The 11,420-nt window shown below is 34.7% G+C and overlaps 1 protein-coding gene across 1 annotated transcript; it reads left to right on the top strand.

The window, feature by feature from the left end:
* Window positions 1–3,432: 3,432 nt before the first annotated feature.
* Window positions 3,433–10,798, top strand: GMII (golgi alpha-mannosidase II). Its single transcript, XM_022294390.2, has 4 exons — window positions 3,433–4,258; window positions 6,117–6,266; window positions 6,809–6,841; window positions 7,570–10,798. The coding sequence occupies exons 1-4, from the start codon at window positions 3,695–3,697 to the stop codon at window positions 10,303–10,305; spliced, it is 3,483 nt and encodes a 1,160-aa protein (XP_022150082.1). The 5' UTR covers window positions 3,433–3,694; the 3' UTR covers window positions 10,306–10,798.
* Window positions 10,799–11,420: the final 622 nt, after the last annotated feature.

The following is an 11,420-nucleotide window of genomic DNA, read 5'->3' as shown; positions in this document are numbered from 1 at the left end:
CGTGGCTGGAGAAAAGCGAGAGTGCCAGATTAATGCTGAAAACGATTAAGGATTGAGTGAGTCGGTAGTTTTGAGATAACCGGAAGACGAGCGTTTTTTCCGTCCGATTGTAGAGAGAGAATGAAAAAAAAACGAGGGAAACTAGTGGGACTATTCATATTACACAAGTAAGTGGAGGGGTAGGACAATAATTTGGAATGGATGGTGATGTCAGCAAATGTTTACAAAACATAAAAATGAGGAGGGTGGCCACACTTCATAATGCGGTTCTTGCTCAGGTTTTAGGGAATCCCTAAAAAGCCTAGGTCAAAGGAAAAAAGATCTCCTGTTTCCTGGATCCGAAAGAGAGTACTTGGGTTGGGACTGTGAGAAATGCTATTCAGCCCAAAAATCCAATTAGATTCTCTTTTTTTTTTTAAGGAGAGGATATCATTTATTGTTGAATTATGTTTGTTATAAACAATAATTATAGATGGTGCCCTCCCAGTAAGTAATTATAAAAGGATTAATGCTTTTCATTTTATTTTTTTTTTATCTATACAATTAAGAAATCTACTACCATATTTATCAATATATACATACATAATACCATACGTGTAATATAATATTTTTATTAGTCTGTTTTTCAATTCTCTCCATTCTTTAAAAAATGGCAACCCATGTTTTCTCATGAACTAAATATAGCATTGACTTTCTGCTTTACTTAAAAAACTAAAATAAAAACCTCAATTATACTAAATGCTGCTTTAAATGTAATTAGTTTCAATTTTACTCAGATTTAGAATTTTCAATTTTACTAGACTATCCTCAATTTTTTACTTTGTTTTAAAACCACAAATAGCTTGAAGGTAAAATTAATTTTTTTTAAAAAATATATATTAGGACCAACATGAGCTTAAATATATATAAATTGGAATTAATTACGTAGCATATGGTACTATTTATTCCATAACCTGTGTACTTCTTTAGTTTTTGCTTCTAACATCTTCAGATCAATTTCAAATTATTATGAAGATTTGTAATGCAAAATATCATTATTATTATTTAGGCTAGATATATGTTTTATTGAGTTATTTTTCAATTTAGTATCTAAACCAATTTAATCATAACCATTTTATTTTTAGTTTTTAATTTTTGGTGTTTGATAAATTTTCTGTTTTCTGTTTTTTGTTTTTTAAAATCCATTTTGAAATTCTATATAAATTTTAAAAAAAAAAATTCAAAAACTTCAAAATTTGATTTTTTTTCTTCTAATATTCAATTTTTTTTCTTTCTCATATTTATTTTTAAATTCTTTTTCACTATATAAAACTTTTTCTTTCTAAATTCTACCTACAAAATTTATTTTTTTCTCAATAAAATTTTCATATTTTCATATTTATTATTATTTGTCTCTCTCCAAATTTTTCATCTATTTTTATTTATTTTTTCTTTTCTTCTAATGGATCAATTTCATTTATATTCTAAAAATTTAATATTTTTCCAAACTTTTTTCTCTCTAAAATTTGTTTTTATAACTTTTCTTTCTCTTCCTAATCTATTTTTCCTCTAAACATTATATCTTCTTTTTCACTTGTATTTATCTTTGTATTTATTTATTTATTCTAAAAATTATATTCTTAATCTTGTTTTTGTCTCTAAAATTTTTTTCCACTATATATAACTTTTTTTTGCTCTTTTTATCTTAACTTTTCTTTCACTATTCCCCCCATTCTATTTTTTAAATAAAAATAATTAAAAACAATTATAAAACCGATAATTTTTCTCAAGAAGATCTCTCAGACCGAAGAACGAGGTGGAGACGAGGATTAAAAATTTTCACGAACACAAAAATGGGGATAGAATCCTCACTCTCACTCGGAACCTTATCTTTTAATATTTTTCAAATTGGTTAATGATAAAATTACCTTCCATAATACTCAGTGAATTTACGAGAGTGTTAAGTTGGGAAAATGTAGTATACATGGAAAGTTTGTAATTACCTAAAATTTTAAAGAAATTCGTAGAAATTTTGAGTTTTCTTTCCATCGATAACTTTTTTTCTCTTCTAAATTTTTCTATCCGTCCACAAAGTGTTATTTCATGTAAATTTATTTTGAGCTAATTTTAACCTTTATTAGTTAATATTGGGAGACTAAATTAAAAATCGTTAAAGATGGACTAAAATGGGTAAAATGATCTGGGGAGAAATAGTATTTTAGTATTGTTATGTGTTTTATTTATTATAATTATGCTTACATTTTAAGATTAATTGGAAGAATAAATACATGATACCACGAAAATAAAAGATATTTTTTAAAACAGTTTTTAGGATTAAAAAACAAAATAAAACAATTAAAAGACAATCTACATCTACCTATTTTCAAATTCTCATCATTAAAAGAAAAGAAAAACTCGATTATTAAAATTCAATTCAATTTTTAGCTATATTATTATAACTTTGAATTCAACTCCCTTACACATAATGTAATATTTTAAGGAAAATTATTTATTATGCCTATATGTATTCAAATTATAGTGCTAAGTAGTTTGGTTCAGGTTGGTTTTTAGCTATGGTATTGAAACGATGATTTTAATTGAATCAATAGACTATTTTAATCCAATTCAATTAGTTTCATCAATTATTTTTAATTTGGTTTATACTTTTACCTAGATGATCATTTTTTAAATAGGTATATTATGATTTCGAAATAGATCACGATCATACTCCGATGTGTTTGAGAGACCTACAAACAAGGAAAGACCACACTCCTCGCTCAAGTCAATAATTTTCGAGGTTGTCTCAAGACAAGCTATCAATCACGCATGTACCTAAACTAATATTGGTCCTCATGTTTACAACTGACGCATATTCTACTATATTGAAATGACAATTGGTAAAGATTATCTCCTCGATATCATTTGGAAGACTTCAATTGTGTTCGAGATTCTACTCACATCTACCCCTCTTACCACGTTGAGGGTGATCTTAAAGTTTACAAAGTTTAAAATGATTAACATCAAAGTTACTTAAAGCATCCAATTAAAAATTGGTAAAAAAAATATTCAATGAAAACCCACATTTTCAAACAATATATAATAAAATCAGAAGTTTTGTATTTGAGGACAAAGAAGTAATTTCGCTAGAAAAGTTTAGTAATCAAAATAATATTAATTAAATACAAACATAATCAAGGTTAAAGTTTTTTTTTTTTTTTGTCCAAAGGGTAATCAAGGTTAAAAGTTTTAAAATAAGATCCCTTTTATCACCAAACCCTAGACAGGACATTCTCTCTCTTCGTGAATTTTTGTATGAAACATTCAATAAATTAATCTTGTTCTTGAGTGGATAATTGTTTATTTAATCAGCTAAGATTCCTTAATTAACAAAATTAAATCGGTACTGAGATTTTTTTTCCTCCAACTTTTTTTTTTTAATTTTTTTTATTTTCTACGGCCATAGAATTCTTGAGAGAGCCACACTGTTCCACTGCTGGGACCCGAAATCGCAGATCGAACGATATCGAAAATCTCCTGGATTGAATCTTGACTATTGAGAAATTGACTCGGTTGATTTTTCAAGATGAAATGTTGATCGTCATCGAATATCAATCAACGCAGATCAATTTCTCATCATCTTCCTCTGGAATTGAATGAAAATCGAAGCCGGAGTTCAAGTCTCTGATCTTGTGGAGTGTGGAAATTGTTAGCTAAAATGGCCTTCTCCTCCTTCACCCGCGGCGGCAGCGGTCGTCGAGGAGGTTGGGCCAGCTCTATCCTTCCTTCCTCCACCACTTCACCAAATGCTAAACAGAAGCACGTCCGGAAGTTCCGTCGGCGGCTTGCTGTTCGTGATTTTATCTTCGCTAATTTCTTCACCATCGGCTTTTTGATCTCCTTAATTTTCTTCTTCATCGTTCTTCTCCGTTACGGTGTTCCGAAACCGATTTCGTCTCACTTCAGATCACATGCCACAAGATCCCACCGGCCGCGCAGGCCAATCGTGTCCGAGAATTGGAACAGGGAGGTTTTGAGTGCTAATGTGGATATTACGACCAAGGAATTATACGACAAGATTGAGTTTCTTGACGTCGATGGCGGTCCTTGGAAGCAAGGATGGAAGGTGACCTACAATGGGGACGAGTGGGATTCGGAGAAATTGAAGGTTTTCGTGGTGCCTCATTCGCATAACGATCCTGGTTGGAAGCTAACTGTGGACGAGTACTACGAGAGGCAGTCTCGCCGTATACTTGATACGATCGTTGAAGCGCTTTCAAAGGTGAATTTATTAGTTTTAACGTCTTCGTCAATAGTTCTTATTTTTTTCTTTAATCTATTTTTCTCGAGGGTCTCTATAGAATTAGGGTGATGATGATTATTTTGGCGTTTTCTTTGACTGAGTTTATGGGTTAAATTTTCGTTTCCCATAACGAATATTGGTGAAGTTGCCGACTATGAAGACTGGGTAGAAAACAACTTGGGTTTTGATTATGAAATTTTAATATGTTAATCTTATAAAGTCTCTGGTGGGAATCAATACTACAGAGGACAGGGTTGGAGGTGTTGTTCTGCCGTGAACTTGTGGAAAAGGAGAATGCCTATTAATTACTAAGGCCACTTGGTGGTAACCCTGAAAATTGAAGTTCCTGAAGACCTGTATTGAAGGAAACTATGTTCTGGCTTAGTAAATGGAAACATATCATGATCTCTAGAGGAGGTTGTATAATCTTGCTTCAAGCAGTCCTTGCAGACCTCTTTACTTATTTCCTCTTTGTCTTTAGGGTTCCTTGTGTGACAGCAAAGAAATAGATGATCTCTGGAGACTTTTTTTTTGTGGCTGTGCAACTTTGGAGGGAGGCTTTAATTAGATCTAACTGGTAGTTTGTCTCTCCTTCTTGACTCCAAGTTTTAGCAATTAAAGAAGAAGGAAGATTACACTGCTGGCCAAGAAGTTTGTGGCAGTAAATTGCTAGGTTGAAAAACTTAAATTCTTTATAATTTGGTGTTGGAAGTGGGAGACCGTTCAAAGATCATATTCAGGGTTGAGTGAGGGATTGGAACTCTAGGCCTCTTTCTAATGCTTTCCTGAAACTTAACCTAGCAAATTTAAAAACATATTATCACGGAAGTGTGGGATGAAGAAAATTCCAGATGAATGCTTCAATTTAGAAGACCTCCAGATGATAGAGAAGTTGCTGAATGGACTTAGATTCATTCCTTCATTGGCAGTTCTTTTGCATTTCCCTTATAATTGTGCTTGGCAAATAAATACATGTGGAGCGGTTTTCAGTGAAACCTCTTTTCGTTTCTCTGTGGATGGAGATGAATATTCTTTGGCCTTCTTTTTGTAAAGGGATTTGCAAATGTAAGAATCCTAAGAAGTGTAATGTACTTTTGGAGTACATTTGTCTTGGTGACATTAGGGCTAATGATGAACCCAGCTTAAGAATCCTAGAAAAGGCCTTCTCGCCAAAATGGCATGTTCTTTGTAGTAACAGTGAGGATTTGGGCCATACTTTCACATCCTGCCTTATTACTACTCTGTGCTGTTAGGCACTTCCAATTACCAGTTTTTCAATCCCATTTACATTTCAAAATATATGTGGTCAGATATCGAAAGAGAATTCAAAGTTTGGATTGGAGGTTGGAGTGCATTCAGTTGGAAAATATGGATGGAGAGAAGTAGAACAGTGTTAAATAATTTTAAGATGATCTTGAAGATGTTTGAGAGGCTGCAGTCATTGCCCCCTTCTCTTTGTGTATTTTGTTTCAGCACTTTTATTATTGTTCTCTCTGTCATATTTTTTTTCAATCGGCAATCCATATTGTAACACTCTTTGGTGTTATTCCCATTCACCTATGCACATTCATGTTATCAATGTAATCTTTTCTAATGTTAACAAAATAGATATGCATAAATCAATGTTTAGCACCTTTGTATAAAATATATAGCCGGCTCTTTTTTTTTGTTATTTAATTTTTATTTTCCCTGTTGTTAATTAGAAGAGAATTATATTGAATTTTTCAGGCTATAAATTGATTTGTTGAGGGCATTGCACAATTCCAAGTGTAACTGAATTGAGTGGGAGTGAAATCTTTCATAATTGCTTAAAAATTTTCTGTTCTTTTATGTGTAGGACTCTCGGCGGAAGTTTATATGGGAAGAGATGTCTTATCTGGAGAAATGGTGGAGGGATGCATCAGACGAGAAAAGAGAAGCATTCGTCACTTTAGTTAAAAATGGGCAGCTAGAAATCGTGGGAGGTGGCTGGGTGATGAACGATGAGGTAATATGCTCACTTGCATGTTAGGTTTTTTGCTCCTCTGAACAGTAAGTGTGAGTTTCTATCACTACATGCATTTGTTATTTTTTAGTATATAGATCTGGAAAATAGTGAGTGATTGGTAACGGGGATTTTCTTTTGATTCATCCTCTGAACTTTTAATCTGCAATATCTTAACTTCAAAATGCAAATATACAAGTAGTAGGCAATCAGGCCAAAATGTTTTTAGTGCAGGATTCGGGTTCAATTGAATGCCTTCAGCCGATGCCCTGGATATTTGAGTTATCTTTAGACTTATAATTACTAAACTCCTCTGGATTTCATTTTATATTCGATCAGTTATAATCTAGAAATAAGCTTGTGCTACATGTTTCTTGCACATTCCTTGAAAGATTTTACTGCTTTTAGGGCACCATTATATAAATTACTTAGGCTAGGCCGCTAGGAATCCTGCTAAGTTACAATCTGTATATATATATCTATATTATGAAATTACAATTTGCATTAGTCTAGAAATTTGACATGTCAACCTCTTTTCTTGACAGGCCAATTCACATTATTTCGCTATAATTGAGCAGGTAAAGTAAATCTTATTCTTAGATATTACTATTGTACAAATTTTATTATGTTATTTGGCTTTTAATCAGAATTCTTTGCTAATTGGCGTTGGTAGCTTGTGTGACTTTACTTAGTTCAACTTATTGACGTAACATGTTCATTGTATGGGATTTAATCACCACTATATGAGTAATTCATATGCACACTATTATTGGATAAAATAACCCATAATCTATATTTCTGGTGTTTTTATCACAATGAACAAGAAGCTATCTACGGCCTGAGGCTGAGAAGTAATACAGCACCATATTCAAGTTGTTAATAATTTATTATTATTTTTTATTGGTTAACCAAGCTCTTATCAAGAAAAATCGAAAAATTGAAAGAAAGTTGTTGTGCTTTATTCTGAAACACCCAACTCTTGTCTACTTCCTGTAAATCAAAAGGATGACTGACAGAACATAAGCTCATCTCGTCAGGACATATTATCATACTTTTGAATGTTGAATGACACTAGTAACTGCAGTTCAGGGATTTTTTATATTACTAATTCCTTAATGTTAAAATCGTACAGCTAATGAAGTTATCTTTGAATGCTCACATGTTCTAACTAATTGCTGTAGTATTCAACACCATTGAGCAACGGGCTTTTGTATTCTTCTATCACAAAAAAAAGGCTTATCTTCCTACTAGTCATGGTTGCCATTTTTTATTATTTTTTCTGAAATTATCTTCATTGACATACCAGATGGCAGAGGGGAACATGTGGTTGAATGAGACCATTGGCGTTGTTCCGAAAAACTCTTGGGCAATAGATCCATTTGGTTATTCACCCACGATGGCATATCTTCTACGTCGCATGGGCTTTGAGAACATGCTTATACAGAGGACTCATTATGAGCTGAAGAAGGAACTTGCATTGCACAAAAATCTAGAATTCACTTGGCGACAGAGCTGGGATGCAGAAGAAACTACTGACATTTTTGTGCACATGATGCCTTTTTATTCTTATGATATTCCACATACTTGTGGACCGGAGCCTGCCATTTGTTGTCAGTTTGACTTTGCTCGATCACGTGGTTCTATATATGAACTATGTCCCTGGAGACTAGATCCTGTTGAGATCAACAGAGAAAATGTTCAGGAGAGGGCAATGATGTTACTTGATCAGTATAGAAAGAAATCAGTACTATATAGGACAAATACCCTTCTTATTCCTCTTGGAGATGATTTTCGATACATAACCATTGATGAAGCAGAGGCTCAGTTTAAGAATTACCAGTTGTTATTTGATCATATTAATTCTAATCCAAGTTTAAATGCTGAGGCAAAGTTTGGCACCTTGGAAGACTACTTTCGAACTCTTCGTGATGAGGCTGAAAAGATTAATTATTCACTTCCTGGTGAAGTTGGCTCCAGTCAGATCAGTGGTTTTCCCTCTTTGTCAGGTGACTTCTTCACTTATTCTGATAGACAACAGGACTATTGGAGTGGGTATTATGTGTCTAGGCCTTTCTTTAAGGCTGTTGATCGTGTACTGGAGCAAACACTTCGTGCAGCCGAAATGATGTTAGCTTTATTGCTTGGTCATTGCCAGAGGTCTCAATGTGAGAAGTTTCCTATTGGGTTTTCCTACAAGTTGACAGCTGCGAGAAGGAATTTAGCTCTTTTTCAGCATCATGATGGGGTCACTGGTACTGCAAAAGATCACGTTGTACGTGATTACGGGCTTCGGATGCACACCTCTTTACAGGATCTGCACATTTTCATGTCTAAAGGTATTGAAGTACTACTTGGAATTCGTCATGAGAAATCTGATCACAATTCTTTACAGTTCGAAACCGAACAGATGAGATCTAAATATGATGTCCAACCTGTACATAGAGCAATCGACCTTCAAATAGAAAGTTATCAATCAGTGGTTTTTTTTAATCCTCTAGAGCAAACAAGGGAAGAGGTTGTGATGATTATTGTCAACATGACAGATGTTTCTGTATTGGACTCAAACTGGACATGTCTTGAAAGCCAGGTTTCTCCTGAATTTCAACATGACAAAGCCAAGGCTTTTACTGGGAGGCATCGTCTCCATTGGAAAATTTCGGTTCCTGCATTGGGACTGCAAACCTATTACATCGCAAATGGCTTATTTGGTTGCGAAAAGCCAAAACCCGCCAAACTAAATTTCTTCTCGAAGTCTACTTCATTACCTTGCCCTACTCCGTATGTATGCTCTAAGGCAGACGGTGACGTGGCCGAAATCCAGAACCAGCACCAATCTCTCGTATTTGATGTCAATCATGGTTTGCTGCAGAAAGTTATTAAAAAAAGTGGTTCACAAAATGTTGTGAATGAAGAAATTGCAATGTACTCAAGTTTGGGAAGTGGGGCGTACCTATTCAATCCCATTGGTGATGCCAAATCTATCATTGAAGCAGGTGGATTGACCGTGATCGTCGAGGGCCCTCTGATGCAGGAAGTTTACTCTTATCCAAAAACAGAATGGGAGAAATCCCCCATTTCTCATAGCACTCGTTTATACAGTGGGGACGATAGAATTCAGGGGCATATAATTGAGAAGGAGTATCATGTTGAGCTACTTGGAAAGGAATTTGACGACAGGGAACTGATAGTCAGATACAAGACAGATGTTGACAACAAGAGGATATATTATTCTGATTTGAATGGTTTTCAAATGAGTCGAAGAGAGTCTTATGATAAAATTCCGCTGCAGGGAAATTATTATCCAATGCCTTCTCTGGCATTCATGGAAGGATCGAATGGTCAAAGGTTCTCCATCCATTCTAAGCAGTCTCTGGGTGTGGCAAGCCTTAAAGATGGATGGTTAGAGATTATGCTTGACCGTCGTTTGACGAGGGATGATGGACGTGGCCTAGGGCAAGGAGTGACTGATAATCGTGTAATGAACGTTGTTTTCCATACCCTTATTGAGTCTAATGTTTCGTCCAAATTAAATCCTGTTCCCAATCACTCTTCTTTAAGTGCTTCTCTTCTTTCGCATTGTGTCGGTGCTCGCTTGAACTATCCGTTGCACACATTTATTGCAAAGAAACCGCAGCCTTCATCTGTGCAGCCACCTCCAAGATCTTTCTCTCCTTTAGCAGCTCCTTTGCCATGTGACTTGCATATCGTCAGCTTTAAGGTTCCTCGTCCTCTGAAATACTCTCAGCAATCGCCCGAAGATCCTCGATTTATTTTAATATTTCATAGGAGGCACTGGGATTCATCATACTGCAAGACAGCCAGATCAAATTGTACTAGGTTTGCTGACGAACCTTTCAACATGTTCAACATGTTTAAGTCGTTCGTGGTATCGAATGCACGGGCTACTTCACTAAATCTGTTGCATGAAGACACAGAAATGCTCGGATATAATGAACAATCTGGTGATGTTGCTCATGAAGGGCAGCTGCATATCCCTCCCATGGAACTACGAGCGTACAAGTTGGAAGTGCAGCCACGTTAATAAATGCAAAAATCCCACTTTCTATAGATTTAACGATGCTAATACGCATCCATGAAGAACAGATTCCCGAGTCCGAGATCGTTCAGTTGAGCAGAGTCATCTAAAGCCATGTAAAGATACCAGAATCAGGGGTATGCCGACTATTTCTGGAGTGGCTAACACGATTTCTTATTTTAGCCTTTTGAATTGTCAGGTCTCACACTCGGAACGATCTAGCCACAGGTTTTTCCTTCGCTTGGATTGACATTGATCTGATGGAAGGTTGAAGTAATCTGGGGGGCTGAGGAATCTTCCATTTTCAGAACTACACATTTTGATGATGTTTAGAAATATAGAACAGACTAGTTTGAAAGTAATGATCAAATAGTGAGTTGTAATTGTCTTCTTTAGAATTTTGCTCTGATTTCTCCTCTTTATTATCTGAACGAACTCACTGATTCTGTTTGTATTTGGAGTTGGAAGCAGTTAATTCAACCGTTAATTTTGTTTGTAATTTCAGAGGGCACTAAAAAAATAGATTTTTTTTTCTTTTTAGGTCCGGTTTACTTCCCATGAATGAGAACAAGAGACGTGTTCTCACCGTAAGTTCTATCTTGTATACGTGCTCTAACTGTTTAAGTTTACTACAAATTAGACGTTTTCAATATGGTTTGTAAAGGTCCCTAAATTATAGCATCAATCAAATGAAGAGTGCAAGTTACTTAGATCTCATAAAGTTGGTGGGGATGAGTGCTATGTACAAGAGAAACAGATCTTCTGTTTTTTTCTGTTTTACTAAAGGTTGTTTCTCTTAGAAAGAGATCAAGCTAGTCTTTTCTTTTATATAGTGTGTGAAGTCAGACTCCATCTCAGCAGGGATTTCATTACCTTGCAGCGGATTCTAACAAAGACTATTTGCAGCGGATTCTAACAAAGACTATATTCTGTGCTGTGCATCGAAGAGGAATAAGAATAATAACATTCATTATGAAAGATTGGAATTGCCTTTATGTATCTATATTCATAATAACATTCATTATGAAAGATTGGAATTGCCTTTATGTATCTATATTCTAGGCTTTCGGTTAATTTAGTCTAATTGACTACTATTCCTAGTGCTACTCCTACAGCTTCCC

This window comes from Momordica charantia (genome assembly GCF_013281855.1).
Source record: "Momordica charantia cultivar OHB3-1 chromosome 8 unlocalized genomic scaffold, Mcharantia_2.0 BLBB01000008.1, whole genome shotgun sequence".
Lineage (NCBI taxonomy): Eukaryota > Viridiplantae > Streptophyta > Magnoliopsida > Cucurbitales > Cucurbitaceae > Momordica > Momordica charantia.
Note: the sequence above shows the minus strand (reverse complement) of the source record. Positions and strands in the feature narration are given on the sequence as shown.